The 16,153-nt window shown below is 43.5% G+C and overlaps 1 protein-coding gene across 3 annotated transcripts in view; it reads left to right on the top strand.

The window, feature by feature from the left end:
* FIG4 (FIG4 phosphoinositide 5-phosphatase) overlaps nt 1–15,395 on the top strand; it is a 169,676-nt gene extending 154,281 nt beyond the window's left edge. For all 3 annotated transcript variants that reach the window (XM_055535228.1, XM_055535229.1, XM_055535227.1), the window contains one exon: nt 15,038–15,395. In XM_055535228.1, coding sequence (XP_055391203.1) covers nt 15,038–15,215 — 178 coding nt within the window. In that variant the 3' untranslated portion in view covers nt 15,216–15,395. The remainder of the gene's footprint in view (nt 1–15,037) is intronic.
* The last annotated feature ends 758 nt before the right edge of the window (nt 15,396–16,153 follow it).

Below are 16,153 nucleotides of genomic sequence, written 5' to 3'. Positions count from 1 at the left end.
ACGTACCCCAGTATTCCCTGTTGGTGATGTCTTCCATTAGGATGGTATGTGCTGCTGTGCTGTGCTTAGTTGCTCAGTTGTGTCCGACTCTTTGTGACCCCATGGACTGTAGCCCATCAGGCTCCACTGTCCATGGGGATTCTCCAGGCAAGAATATTGGAGTGGGTTGCCATGCCTTCCTCAGGGGATCTTCCTAACCTAGGGATGGAACCCAGGTCTCCCGCATTGCGGGCAGATTCTTTACCCTGTGAGCCACCAGTGAAGCCCAAGAATACTGGAGTGGGTACCCAATCCCTTCTCCAGGGGATCTTCCCGACCCAAGAATCAACCTGGGGTCTGCTGCATTGCAGGTTGATTCTTTACCAGCTGAGCTACCAGGGAAGCCCCTAGGATGGTATATTACTTGCAAATAATGAACTGATGTTGACATTTATTACTACCTAAAATCCACACTTCACTTTAACCCAAAGTCCTTTTTCTGTTTCAAAACTTCATCCAGGATACACTGTATTAGGTGTCGTCTCCCCTTAGGGTCCTTTTGGCAGTGACAATAGACTGTCCTTGTTTCTGATGACCTTGACAGTTTTGAAGAGCATTTAACCTGCATCTTTTTAGAGTTATCGTTCACTTTAGTAACAATAAGAATCAGAGAAAACTGATTTTTGGAAGGAGTTATCAGTAGGATCCGTAGAAGGCAATGGCAACCCACTCCAGTACTCTTGCCTGAAAAACCCCATGGACGGAGGAGCCTGGTGGGCTGCAGTCCATGGGGTCGCTGAGAGTCAGACACGACCGAGCAACTTCACTTTCACTTTTCACTTTCATGCATTGGAGAAGGAAATGGCAACCCACTTCAGTGTTCTTGCCTGGAGAATCCCAGGGACAGGGGAGCCTGATGGGCTGCCATCTATGGGATCGCACAGTTGGACATGACTGAAGCGACTTAGCAGCAGCAGCATCAGTAAGATCAAGAGCCCTCAAACCAAATCCTACCTGTCCTGAGTTTTCAGAAAGCTCATGTGGTTTTATCTCTATCAATGTCTCTCTGTGATGGAGGGCTGGGTGCAGGCCCAGTGGATCTTCAGACAGCTGCTGCAGGAGCTGGAAGAGTTGGTGGAGTGAGAGGTTCTACAACCTGGCTGATCATTACAGTCAGTGGAGAATTTTGTAAAGCACAGATGCCCAGGCCTTAGCCCAGGTGTACTGAATTAGAATCTCCAGCCGTTGCGTCTGGAATTCTATATTTTGTATTGCTTAAAAAATAATAATCTTGCTAATTATGTTTTTAATATATAAAATTATAAAAAACATGGGCCATAATCCTATGAATATACATAGAAGTATAAATGTAGAAAATGTAAAGAGGAACCAAAAGTCTAAAATGAAAAATGAAAGCCTCCCTATAATCTATATAACTATTTTTTAAGGATGCTTCGGTTTCTCCCTGTTTTTAGTGCTGTCTTTTTTTGCTTGAGATTTGTATTTCTGCAATCTTCCAGGGTATTCTGGTGTAACCAGAAATTTGGAACCCACTACAGATGAGATTCACAATTCACCTGGCCGGGGGTGGGGTGGGGAGAGAATGTTCCTTTCAGTGCTGACATCCATTATAAAATCACAGAGGCCTATTCTTCCTCTTTCCCTCCCTGAACAAGTCAGCCCTAAAGCCGTCAGTTGGGGCAGAGCAAGGGGAGGCAGCCTGTGACAGCCTTTCGGAGCCCAACTGGATTGACAAGGGCATCCTACAGAGGACAGATCCCGTATGGGGAGTTCAGGCCTGAGTGTGTGAGGCTGGCATCCACGGGTGGGGGCAGGCTGAACAGGGAGCGGTGGGTGTGAGAATCCATGTAGAGGGGTGGCCTGGGACCCAAGGGGATAAAGAAGGCATTCATGAGGGTGGTGTCTCTGAGAAGGGAGTCAGTGCCTGAATAGAAGGCGTCTTTGGCTTCCCTAGTGGCTCACATGGTAAAGAGTCTGCCTGCAATGCGGGAGACCCGGGTTTGATTCCTGGATCGGGAAGATCCCCTGGAGAAGGAAATGGCAACCCACTCCAGTATTCTTGCCTGGGAAATCCCATGGACAGAGGAGCCTAGCAGCCTACAGTCCATGGGGTTGCAAAGAGTCTGACACAACTGAGCAACTAATACTTTGTGGGGGAAGGGGTGGATGCAGTGGTGACGGGAGGCTGTTTATATATGCGGGAATGAATTAAAGAAATATAATAAGGGTAATGGGAGCCATGTTTCTCACTGTTGGACAAGGAGGTCACTAATATGCAAAGGGTGAAGGACAGACTAAACCCAGAAAGAAAGTGAACTCCCCATGGACTACACAGTCCCTGGAATTCTCCAGGCCAGAACACTGGAGTGGGTAGGCTTTCCCTTCTCCAGGGGATCTTCCCAACCCAGGGATTGAGCCCAGGTCTCCTGGATTGCAGGCAGATTCTTTACCAGCTGAGCCACAGGGGAAGCCCAAGAATACTCAAGTGGGTAAGTCTATCCCTTCTCCAGGGGATCTTCCCGACCCAGGAATCGAACCGGGGTCTCTTGCATTGCAGGCAGATTCTTTACCAACTGAGCTATGAAGGAAGCCCCAGAGTACCCTACAATTAGAGATACCAGTATGAACTTATGTATTTAAGATATAAATCTATATTATACTTACAAATATATACATTTATATTATAGAGTATATAAAATATATGTGGCATATATTTGTAGATACATAGGTGTATGTTTGCATGGTTGTATATATTTACATATATGAATATATTTAAATGGATATGTGTCCTTTGAGTGGGCTTGGGAGCAATGATATCCATTGGTAGTAGGTACACCCAGTGCCCACTCCTTGGCTATTATACCATTTTCCACTAAAAAGAACCAGAGGTTCTTGGAGAAACGACTGATTTCAGGGCTGGGGCAGGCAGAGAACATAATGAGTTTAGAACATCTTGTGCCAGAAATCAAAGACATACTTAAAGAATGATGAGGACATGTCCAGAGAGGACAGGAGCCAGGCTGAAAGGACTCAGGTGAAATTTGAAACAGTTTGAACATTAAAACAAATAATGACAGTAACACACTATATCACATCCAATAAGATAGAAATCCAAGACCTCATACTGAGAACAATGAATTAAACTTTGAAGGAATATTTACATAGTTTCAAAGCATCTCCCACAAAATATTCATTAATTAAAAGAGAGAAGAAAAAGAGCAACTTCACAATGGAAAATCCCAGAAGATTCTACTTTAATCAAGGGACTAAAATAAAGATGACTAGTAATGGCAGGAATTGAAATTGTGTGTCATGCGACAGACTGTACTGAAGAGCACCCACCATCACTTCTATGACATTCCTGCCTGTGTGCATTATGTACCGGGAGCCAACAAACATTTGTTTTTGTCACAATTTCTGGGGTCAGGAATCTGAGAGTGGCTTCATTGGGTGACTCTGGTTTTAGGTCTGTTACAGGGTTAAAGTCCAGCTGTCGAACGATAGACATCTTGGGGTTTAACCAGGCCTGAAGAATCCACCTCCATGCTTACTCACATGGTTGGCAGGCCTCAGTTTCTCCTGGCTGTTGGCTAGACGCTTCAGTTCCTTGCCATCTGGGCCTCTATGTAGGGCTGCTCACAACATGACATTTGCTTGCCCCAGAACAAATGATCCAAAAAATCACTTCTGTAACCTAACCACTTTGGCTCTATGCTCTTGCTTACAAAGACCTACTCTGGTACTATGTGAAAGGAGACTCGTGAGGGTTTGAATAATAGGCGTGCGTGTGCTAGGTTCTTTCAGTCATGTCTGATTTTTAGTGACCCTGTGGATTGTAGCCCGCCAGCCTCCTCTGTCCATGGGATTCTCCAGACAAGAATACTGGAGTGGGTTACTGTGCCCTCCTCCAGGGGACCTTCCCGAACCAGGGATCAAACCCGAGTCTCTTATGTCTCCTGCACTGGCAGGCAGGTTTTTTACTACTAGTGCCGCCTGGAAAATCCTTGACTAATAGGAAGTGGGGCCAATTTGAAGGCTGGCTATGAAACTGCCAATAATAATCATGACAAACTCAGATACGGAGCTGTTCTACAGAATCACTGATCTATATTCTTCAGTGTCAACGTCATGAAAATCAAGGAAGAGACTGGGGAACTGTTCCAGAATGAAGGAGACTAAAGAGACATGACCACCAACTGCAGTGTGAAATGCTGGACTAGTTCCCTTTGAGATTCAGGACATTGGAGGACACTAGCAAAAGTTTTTGTGGTGTTGAAGGATTAGCTGGAAGCAATGGATTAATGTTAATTTCCTGATTTTACTAGATTGTACTATTATTTTATAGAATAATCTTATTTATAGAAAACACCCATTCAAACGTTAGGGAGAGATAGGAAAGCAGGTTTGTAACTTACTCTCAAAAGGTTTGGGGCAGGAGGGAAGTATTCTTTATTCTTTTACTGCAACTCTGAGAGAAGATATTAAGAAGAGGTGGCAAGAATACACAGAACTCTACAAAAAAGATCTTCACAACCCAGATAATCACGATGGTGTGATCACTGACCTAGAGCCAGACATTCTGGAATGTGAAGTCAAGTGGGCCTTAGAAAGCATCACTACGAACAAAGCTAGTGGAGGTGATGGAATTCCAGTGGAGCTATTTCAAATCCTGAAAGATGATGCTGTGAAAGTGCTGCACTCAATATGCCAGCAAATTTGGAAAACTCAGCAGTGGCCACAGGACTGGAAAAGGTCAGTTTTCATTCCAATCCCAAAGAAAGGCAATGCCAAAGAATGCTCAAATACTGCACAATTGCACTCATCTCAAACACTAGTAAAGGAATGCCCAAAATTCTCCAAGCTAGGCTTCAGCAATACGTGAACTGTGAACTTCCTGATGTTCAAGCTGGTTTTAGAAAAGGCAAAGGAACCAGAGATCAAATTGCCAACATCCACTGGATCATCGAAAAAGCAAGAGAGTTCCAGAAAAACATCTATTTCTGCTTTATTGACTATGCCAAAGCCTTTGACTGTGTGGATCACAATAAACTGTGGGAAATTCTGAAAGAGATGGGAATACCAGACCACCTGACCTGCCTCCTAAGAAACCTATATGCAGGTCAGGAAGCAACAGTTAGAACTGGTCATGGAACAACAGACTGGTTCCAAATAGGAAAAGGAGTATGTCAAGGCTGTATATTGTCACCCTGCTTATTTAACTTATATGCAGAGTACATCATGAGCAGCACTGGGCTGGAGGAAGCACAAGCTGGAATCAGATTGCCGGGAGAAATATCAATAACCTCGGATATGCAGATGACACCACCCTTATGGTAGAAAGTGAAGAGGAACTCAAAAGCCTCTTGATGAAAGTGAAAGAGGGGAGTGAAAAAGTTGGCTTAAAGCTCAACATTCAGAAAACTAAGGTCATGGCATCTGGTCCCATCACTTCATGAGAAATAGATGGGGAAACAGTGGAAACAGTGTCAGACTATTTTTCTGGGCTCCAAAATCACTGCAGATGGTGATTGCAGCCATGAAATTAAAAGACGCTTACTCCTTGGAAGGAAAGTTATGACCAACCTAGATAGCATATTCAAAAGCAGAGACATTACTTTGCCAACAAAGGTCCATCTAGTCAAGGCTATGGTTTTTCCAGTGGTCATGTATGGATGTGAGAGTTGGACTACAAAGAAAGCTGAGCACTGAAGAATTGATGCTTTTGAACTGTGGTGTTGGAGAAGACTCTTGAGAGTCCCTTGGACTGCAAGGAGATCCCACCAGTCCATCCTAAAGGAGATAAGTCCTGGGTGTTCATTGGAAGGACTGATGCTGAAACTGAAACTCCAGTACTTTGGCCACCTCATGCGAAGAATTGACTCACTGGAAAAGACCCTGATGCTGGGAGGGATTAGGGGCAGGAGGAGAAGGGGACGACAGAGGATGAGATGGCTGGATGGCATCACCGACTCGATGGACATGAGTTTGGGTGAACTCTGGTTGTTGGTGATGGACAGGGAGGCCTGGCGTGCTGTGGTTCATGGGTTTGCAAAGAGTCGGACACAACTGAGCCACTGAACTGAACTGTACTTGGATCTATAAATAACTTTTCTCTTTTGTTGATGTGGCTTTTAGGCTTAGGCATAAAATCCTAACTTTGGTGAGACTGCAGTGCTTTTCTGGCTGGCCTGTCACTCACATGCCTCCTTGACACATTGAAGGCAGAGATGTGTTAGAGAAACACAGTAAGTTTTGCTGTCCTCACACTCCATACCCAATGGCAGCTACTCCTCTCCTATCAAAATCTACAAAGACCTAATCTGTCTAAGGAATTGTCCTTACTGCTGAGCCTTTGAAGGGCCTTATATATAGACAGTGCCTCCTGCTCCCTGGGTCTGCAAGGCTGTGCATTTTATGTTCCATCAGCACAGATTATATTCTTCAGTTCCTTCGCATCACACCTCTTGCTTCTTCTAATGGTGGGTTGTTTAGGGACTGGCATTATTGTCATCTTTGCTTTAATGCATTTTAACCTGCTTGTGAAATTTCGAACATCCCTTCCAGTGTCCCTGCTGGAGGACAGTCCAGTCATCCATTATAATAGCAGCTGTTAAAAGGGTTTGGAATGTGTTTGGATTTGAAGGAACCAGATTTGTAGACTATTCTGTATCATGTTCATGCCATCTGTCAACGGCATAACAAGACTGAAAATTTAATTGGACTTTAGGGAAGTCATGCATTAGGTTCATAGCATTTTGTGTGTGTAAGATAGAATTGCTGTCAAGAAATAATTTTTCTTTTTAATTTTTACCTTGATGATGTTTAGAATGTTAGCAGCTAATAAAATGGTTTCATATCCTAATGCATAGATAAGTGCTTGGCCCTCAAGCCTGTGGCCTTAACTTTGTGATTTCACGTATGTCTATCCAAAGATACATGAGAGTGCCCTTGGGGTCAGTCGCTCAGTCAACTCGTGACCCCAAGGACTGTAACCTGCCAGGTTCCTCTGTCCATGGAATTCCCCAGGCTAGAATACTGGAGTAGGTACCCATTCCCTTCTCCAGGGGATCTTCCCAACCCAGGGATCGAACTGAGGTCTCCTGCACTGCAGGCAGATTCTTTACCATCTGAGCCACCAGGGAAGCCTGTGGGGGGGAAGGCAGCAAATGTGCTTACCCATATCTCCAACGTTGAACCTGGCTTGACAGGGTGTTTAAAAGTGAATTACATAGGTAGAGCCTGCCTCCCAGGATACAGGGACATCTTTTGCCTTTTGTTTTATTACAAGTGGTTTGAAGATTGATGCATTCCTCTTGATTTCAGCCCATTTAGTGAATTTGTTAATCTAAGTCACTGTTATGGGTTTCCCAGGTGGCATTAGTGGTAAAGAATCCGCCTGCCAATGCAGGAGACTTAAGAGATGTGGGTTCGATCCCTGGCTCAGGAAGATCCCCTGGAGGATGGCATGGCAACCCACTCCAGTATTCTTGCCTGGAGAATCCCACGGACAGAGGAGCCTGGCGGGCTACAGTCTAAAGGGTCACAAAGAGCAAGCAATAAGTAGCATAAATGGGCGATTTATGGGCAATTAGAACACACCCCTCCTGCTTCACTCTTGTTTCTTGAGCTTTGATAATTTTGTGCCACTAGAAAGCACCTAAGCTTCCCCTGAGGGAAGTGGACAGTGTCCTAGATAGGACATAAAGCCCCTGTTGTCTTTATGGGTTATCTGAGGAAAGGAACTTAAAATTTGCCAGACTTCTGTTGGGGAATCCTACCTCCCTATCATCCAGAGTAAATCAAATCACACTGCATTCAGATTCTGAATTTAGAAATTCAAGATAAAATCATCTTCCTTAACCAGACATCATTCATGCATTCAGGGAATAATTATTGAATGTTTACTATATGCCAGATACTCTTCTGGGCATTGGGGATAAAGGTAAACAAGACAGAATTCACATTCTTGAAAGTATATAAACAATAAAAGATCAGATAGTGGTAAGTGTTATGCAGAGACATTAGGGCAGTGTGTTTAGAAAGAGATACTCAGAATTCCCGAGGGAAAAAAAATAGCAGGAAAGAGTTTCTAGAAAAGTCCAGCTGAACTTTCTCTAATGATGGAAATGTTCTATACTGTACTGTCCAGTGCAGTAGCCACTAGCTGCATGTGGTTTTAAGGAACTTGAAATGTGGTTATTGCTACTGAGGAATTTTAAATTGTATTTAATATAAGTATAAATGGCCACATGTGGCTAATGGCTACCATATTAGACAAGCATGGTTTGAGAGCTATATTTTGGACTTAGGTAGTCTATACTTGTACACAGAATGGGAGTAATATGCAGCAGTATCTTGATTTTTTTTTTAACTCAAAGAACCAAACACATTCTCACTGTATCATCTTTGTAGAATAGATTCATGACTAGACTTCAGTGTTTGAGTACTTAGTTGGAAAGATACAAGAGCAAGCAACCTAATAAGGAAGCTTAAGAGAAGCAATGGATGGTCACAAAAAGATGTTAGAATGGTACCCACAAACTGAAGGCTAAAGGCTCTGAGCAGTATTAAAAGCTTGAAAGAGAGAAAATCACTGCATGGCAATGTGTGCAATAGGCCCCTCTCTGCCAGGAAGGTAATAAGGGATGTTATTTCCTAATAAAAATTACAAGGCCGGCAGAAAGAGAATTAGAATAAGAAAGGATTCGTGCTTTCTTATTCTTTTAAGACATTTGCTGAGGTTTTTGCCCCACTGAGACCAGAGCGTCTGATTAACTTTGATCCTGCCCTGAGGAATGACCTAATGGCCATTGTCTGCAAGTAAGGCTGTTGGACAGGGTCTTACATAAGGGCCTCTTCAACTGAAATATTCTTTTAATTTTGTCAGTCATGAACAACAGAGAACCATTTGGTGATGTGAAAACAGCAACTTGGGAAAACTTGGTGTTTGTGGTAACAACAGGGGGGAAATATATCCTGTTTTTAGAACCATTACTAAATTTTCTGGAAAAGCCAAATGGATTTGGTATGTGACAAAATGCTCATTGTAGAAAAAGTATAAGATTTTAGCATATTGGAAAAATATCACAAGTATAAGATTATTGAAATTATTCAAGTATTGTCTAATTCTTCTATGACCAACCACAAATCATCATGACATTACTAAATCCAGAAAACAGTTCAATCTGACCAGTTAAATATTTTCTTGTCAAATCAACAAATGCTTCAGTTCAGTCACTGAGTCGTGTCCGACTCTTTGCGACTCCATGAACCGCAGCATGCCAGGCTTCCCTATCTATCACCAACTGCAGGAGTCTACCCAAACCCATGTCCATTGAGTCGGTGATGCCATCCAACCATCTCATCCTCTGTTGTCCCCTTCTCCTCCTGCCCTCAATCTTTCCCAGCATCAGGGTCTTCTCAGATGAGTCAGCTCTTCACATCAGGTGGCCAAAGTATTGGTAGGAATGGCACCCCACTCCAGTACTCTTGCCTGGAAAATCCCATGGACAGAGGAGGCTGGAAGGCTGCAGTCCATGGGGTTGCTGAGGGTCAGACATGACTGAGCAACTTCACTTTCACTTTTCACTTTGATGCATTGGAGAAGGAAATGGCAACCCACTCCAGTGTTCTTGCCTGGAGAATCCCAGGGACAGGGGAGCCTGGTGGGCTGCCGTCTGTGGGGTCGCACAGAGTTGAACACGACTGAAATGACTTAGCAGCAATATGTTTAAGTTAGAAAAGTCATCAATAGGAACTTTTAAAGGGACTCAAACATTAGTTACGCATCCAAGTATAAGATACAGATACTTTAGTACATGGTCACATTATAAGCAAACAAGTAAGAGCATATTTAAGAAAGGGCATAAGGACTTCCCTGGTGGCCCAGTGGCTAAGACTCCACATTCCCAATGTAGGGAGCCCATGTTCGATCCCTAGTCAGGGAACTAGATCCCACATGGCACAATGAAAATTGAAGATCGTTTGTGTTGCAACTAAGGCCCAGGGCAGCCAAATAAATATATTTATTTTAGAAAGAAAGAAGATAGAGCATAAAAGGGCACCAATAAGGATCTTCTTTAAAAACATGTAGTATGTCTAATGAATTTCTGCCTAAAGTGTTTCTCTTGTGTGTGTGTGTGTGTGTGTGTGTGTGTGTGTACATGTGTGTGCTCAGTTGTATCTGACTCTTTACTACCCCGTGGACTGTAGCCCACCAGGCTCCTCTGTTCTTGGAGTTTTCCAGGCAAGAATACTGGAGTGTGTTGCCATTTCCTACTCCAGGCGATCTTCCCAACCCAGGTATCAAACCCGTGTCTCCTGCATTGACAGGTGGATACTTTACCTCTGCGAAGCAGTTAAGGCTGAGTGTCATAATCTTCAGTGCGCTGAGGGGCTTCAGCAGTGCATAAATGAACTAGTTAAGAGTGCAACATTCCTTGAGGGGAGATACAGAGACCCCCTGAAAATGGGCCTTGGTTTTGTAGATAAGAGAAATGAGCCTGCAAATTTGTAATAATATTTCATCTCCAAAAAGACTACTAGGATTTGAAGAGGACTGTGAGGAGAAGCCAAAAACAATAATTCTGTTAATGGACAGGAGAGAAACGTGGAACCTTTTTTCCCACTATGAAAGCACAATAATAAGCCGTCTCTCTCTACTGGAACGAATAAGAAAATAGTCTCATAATTTCCACATCACTTAGTGTTGAAATACTGGTCTTTTCACTCATAAACAAAGGCCGTTTAAGCTAATAAAAAGACTAATGGAAGTGTTATTGGGATTACCTCCATCCCTTTCCAGTGCCCTCAGAGACAAGGTGCCCTCCAGCACCTCCTTGTGAGGGTCTTGGATGGTTTTATGTTTCTTCCTTGCCTTGTATAAGCCAACAGGGAAATCAAGTGTCTCCTCATTAGGAAATGGAATATTGCTACTTATATCTTTACAGTTAAGTGTTAAATGATGCCTGCTCAATGTAGGGCTGGTGGTAGGACATCATTTAAGAAGAAATTCCTACTTTAAAATGTTCAGTGCTGTTGACTGACTGCAAATAAGACTTTATTTAGCATTTTAGATTACAGTTTGGTCTCAGACCAAAGATTCTCAACCTTTCAGTTCAGTTCAGTCGCTCAGTCGTGTCTGACTCTTTGCGACCCCATGAACCACAGCACGCCAGGCCTCCCTGTCCATCACCAACTCCCAGAGTTCACCCAAACTCATGTCCATTGAGTTGGTGATGCCATCTAACCATCTCATCCTCTGTCGTCCCCTTCTCCTCCTGCCTTCAATCTTTCCCAACATCAGGGTCTTTTCCAATGAGTCAGCTCTTCGCATGAGGTAGCCAAAATACTGGAGTTTCAGCTTTAATATCAGTCCTTCCAATGAACACCCAGGACTGATTTCATGGCTGCAATCACCATCTGCAGTGATCTTGGAGCCCAAAAAATAATGAGTAGCAAAATCACCTGGAGGGCCCGTTACTAAACACCTTTGCTGGGCCTCATCCCCAGAGTGTCTGACTTAGCAGGCCTGGAATAGGGCCTGAGAATTTGTATTTCTAGCACATTCCCAGGTGGCACAGATGCCACTGGTCTGGCGACCATACCTGAAGAGCCACTGCCTTAAGACCAGGAGTAGCTTGTTGGGATAGGTTTCTTGATGTGCAAGTACAATGAGGAAACAAATGGTTTTTTGTAAATCTCTTTCTTCCCGTTCCTCTTTCTGATCGTGCCAAAAGTATTGGGTATGTCTTAAGCTCCTTTCTGGCCCAAATCCAAAAATAAACATTCTAACATTACAATTTCATTGTTTAACATAGACTTTGAATCTTGTCTGAATGAAAAAGACAAAAGGGCTGATTGATGCGTTTTCTGACTCCCTATATTGTTTTGAAACCACACTGAGGTAGTGCTGGAGCCCTACACCCACCTGCCACTCAATCTGATACCATTAAAAGCTGAGGTTGGACATTTCATATTTCCCATCTTTGTAATGCGTTTTCCCTTATTCCACACGGCAGTGACACCGTTTACTGAGAAGTAGAGTGAGGACTCCTGATAAAAAAAAGCTCTAGGCACTGGGTGGAAGTGGCTGTTCCGTGGCCCCAGTCGTGGTTGACCGGCTCTGCTGCTCTCCCTCCAGCCTGCCCACCCGGGTACTCAGCTGAGCTTCTGAAGGACAAAACAATGACCTGGATTCTCCCTTTCTCACTTGCATTAAGGTTTGGTACCTCTCTGGTGTGATGCCAGCCAGAAAGCTCTTGGTTAATGTACACAGGGTTCCAGGCAAAGGTCTGGCTTCAAAGCACAGAAACCATTAGTTCCATTTTTAAATTGACTTCAAGTGTCTCATCTGTAAAATGGAGGATGTAGACGCTAGACAGGTGTGGATGGTGTGGTACAGAGGTGTTGCTGTGGCTGGCACTTTGATGGCAATCTCTAAAACCACTAATGGAGGAGCCCCTTTTAACGGTTCAGGTTAAAATGGCTTGACCTTGAATATTATCAACTGTTAAAAGAGTTTAGCATCTTCTTTTGAATTGCGTAAATGACTGAGGAGTTGCTCTGTTTTTGTGAGGGAAAATTGAGAAGAGTTCACATATTAATCATCCCAATTATTCCTGATGTTAACCACAGATATTTGAATAACTAACATGTATGCAAAACCAATACAATATTGTAAAAAAAAACAATTATTACAATTGTTATGGTGAATTAATGACTTTTGATGTTACTGCTGTGTTACAGTGTGACTTGTTGAAGGCTTGGATGATGGTTGGCATATTTAGCAATTAAGAATTTGTAAATTAAAAAAAAAAAGAAAAGAAAAGCACTGCTGCCAAGCTGGCATTCAAACTGAGATTCAGACATCTCAAGATTCTTTCACCTTGGCCTTTTTTTTTTTTTAATTTTAAGTAAATCACTACATCCTTTGGTTTTTTTTTTTTTTTATGTAAGGATATAGTCTAAGATTATGTAAAATTATTATAGTGCTTTGGAAAAATAGGAGTATTTCATAAACCATTTACCAAATTTTAGTTTAACTATGTTACCCCCAAGGTCCAACAGTTGAGGTTGACTTCCAGAAAGCACATTAGGCCTTGAGTTATATTTTATTTCAAAGCCATTTTTAAAGCAGAGTCTCCAGCCACAGCAGGATGTGTTAGTTTTCTAAAGGCAGAGTACAGGGAGATAACGTGACTTTTTTAGAAGAGTAAGAAAGAGAATAAAGTCACTCAGTCGTGTCCGACTCTTTGGGACCCCATGAACTGTAGCCCACCAGGCTCCTCTGTCCATGGGATTTTCCAGGCAAGAATACTGGAGTGGGTTGCCATTTCCTTCTCCAAGGGATCTTCTTGCCCCCAGTATCAAACCTGGGTCTCCCACACTGCAGGCAGACTCCTTACCATCTGAGCCACCAGGGAAGCCCTAAGTAAGAAAGACCCAAGTTTAACTGTAATGCGTCCTGTGAGAATGGAGGGCTTTACTCTACAACTCTTGTCTCCGGCTGTGTGTCACTCACTGCACCTGCCTCACTGCCCACAACATGCTGACATTGCCCGTACAGACCTAGCTGCGTCTGAGGCTCATTTCTGCTTCTGACCACAGGGAATCCCGCCTCCCTGCCCCAGCTCCAAGGGTAAGGGTCCCAGCTAACTCAACAGCCAGGCATCCAGGATGCCTTTCTCTTCCCCTGACAAGATGTGCATGAGCATGGTTGAGGTCCCAACTCAGCAGAACAGATTCTCCAGATGTCTTCTCTGTTATCTTAGTACCCTGAGGTGGAGAACTGTCCCTTCCCCCTGCAGGGCCAGCCCTGGGCTAAGTGGTGGAGTGTGTTGTCATTGTACCCCCAGTCCCTCACAAGGTCTAGCTTAGCATCCTCGCCTACCCATGGCCTCATCTTGACCTTCCATGCACACTCACTCTGCAGCACACCTGATTTGGTGGTTGACTCATTCCTAGAGGGCCTGCCCCCAGCTAAAGATGTAGTAACTAGCAGGTGTTCACACTCTGATGAACTAAGGATGTGTCAGGCACCCAGCTACACTTTGACAAGGTCTTTTTTGGAGACAGTGCCTTCCCCAAGGGTGGATGGAAATTTCAAGCACTATGGCAGGCTAGGTGGGGCAGGAATAGAGGGATACTTTTGAATTGAGAGGTTCTTGGGTGCTTTTCAAATCACCCCAGAAAGGAAGGAAGCTGCCTATTACAGATTTCCAACTTTTCATCTAAAAAGCATAAAGCAAAAAAAAAAAAAAAAAGCATAAAGCCAGATGTATTTCAGAATTCAGAATTTGGGGGGTGTTAGCGACCTTATAAGAACATCCCCTGCATGATCTGAGGCTGATAACTAAACACATTAATATTCACATGAAATGGGATGACTGTTGCATGTTGTACCACCAGATGAGTTTCAAGTGGGTCAGGTTTTGCTGGCAAAGTCATGTTTGGTTATTACAGCTTTGAGGATTTCAGAATTGCAGATAAGGAATTATGCTCCTGTAATTGTTAACAATAGTTTACTATTACTGAGCACTAATAGTGTGCCAGGCTCTAGGCTAAGGGAGAACTTTACTGATATAAACTCATTTACTCCTGCCATCAATATGTGAGGTAGAAATCATTAGTATCCCCTACTTCACTGATTCCTCCTAAGTCTTCTGTAAAAAAAACACAAACTACTGGGTATGTACCAGATACCAGGAAAAGGGAGCAAAAAAGTCTGTCCAGCCCCCACTTCAAGTTACTTGAGTCCTGGGAAAGAGGCAGATGGGCACACAGACATGGGTGTGCTCAGAGCTGCAGGAACAGAGGAGGGGGCCCACCCAGCCTACACAAGGGGAAAGCTCCCTGGGCAGGCACTGTTCTTGCTGTCCTCCATGCAGGGCAGAAAGCCAGCTGAGAGGTCACTACCACTGCTTGTTACTAAGTTCACTCGTTCAAGGTCAGTGACTCTCAAGTTCTCTTGAGGTCACAGGTCCCTGTGCTCCTTTCTTTTCTTTAATGTTGCTCTGTCCTCCCTTCTCTTCTACAGAACACCCATCTCCGCTTTCTCCCAAGACAACATCTATGAGGTTCAGCCTCCAAAAGTAGACAGAAAGTCTACAGAGATCTTCTATGCCCACATCCAGGCCAGTCAAGGTATCATGCAGCCCCTGGGGAAAGAAGACACCTCCATGTACCGAGAATACATCAGGAACCGCTACCTGTGAGGAGAGAGCAGGTCCCCGCAGGGGGCCCAGAAGGGGACCAAAGTCCTACTTGCATTCTAACCTGTTTGTCTCATCTTAAAAAGGTAATTTCCTGTCAGTCCTTTACATCGGAAGGCTTTTACTCTTTTTATAACTGGTTAATTACTAATCATTGGTTTTAATAATAAAGAAATGACTGAATATTTTGCTGTCATTGTCTTTACTTTATTTTAGAAATACTTTGCTTAGAAATGTGGTTATGTAGTATCACACCATCACGTTTAGATGTTAACAGTATTTATTGAAGACCTGCTGTGAGGGTTCCCTGGTGGTCAATTGGTTAAGAATCTACCTGCCAATGCAGGGGACACAGGTTTGATCCCTGGTCCAAAACATCCCACATGTGGCACAGCAACTAAGCCTGTGTGCCACGGCTACTGAGCCCATGCCCTGGAGCCTGTGATCCGCAACAAGAGAAGCTGGCCTAATGAGGAGCCTGCACGCTGCAACGAACAGTAGCTCCCTCGCAACCACAGCAACTAGAGAAAGCCCACACTCAGCAATGAAGACCCAAAGCAGCCAAAAATCAATAAATGACTCTAAAAAAAAAAAGCCTTCTCTATGCCAGGCCCTATGGCAGGTCTGAGAATATTACAGTAAGCAAAACAGGTCCAGATTTTCCTCCTGTGTGACACGAAGGCAGAGTGTTTTTCTTTGTAGTTAGCACTTCCTAAAATTTATTCTGATGGTTTATGTTAACTTTATGTGTTGATAAAAATTTATTTTGAAAGCCCTTGTTCTTAGGGAATAAACACTGAAATATTTCTAGATAAAGTGACAGGATGTCAACAAAGTGCTCTCCGGTGGTTCAGGAAAAAAGAACACACAATAAAGCAAATGCAGCAAGATATTAATAATTGGTAAATCTGGAAAAGAGCAAAACACAAGTTCTTTGAACT

Source organism: Bubalus kerabau, chromosome 9, assembly GCF_029407905.1.
Source record: "Bubalus kerabau isolate K-KA32 ecotype Philippines breed swamp buffalo chromosome 9, PCC_UOA_SB_1v2, whole genome shotgun sequence".
Lineage (NCBI taxonomy): Eukaryota > Metazoa > Chordata > Mammalia > Artiodactyla > Bovidae > Bubalus > Bubalus kerabau.
Note: the sequence above shows the minus strand (reverse complement) of the source record. Positions and strands in the feature narration are given on the sequence as shown.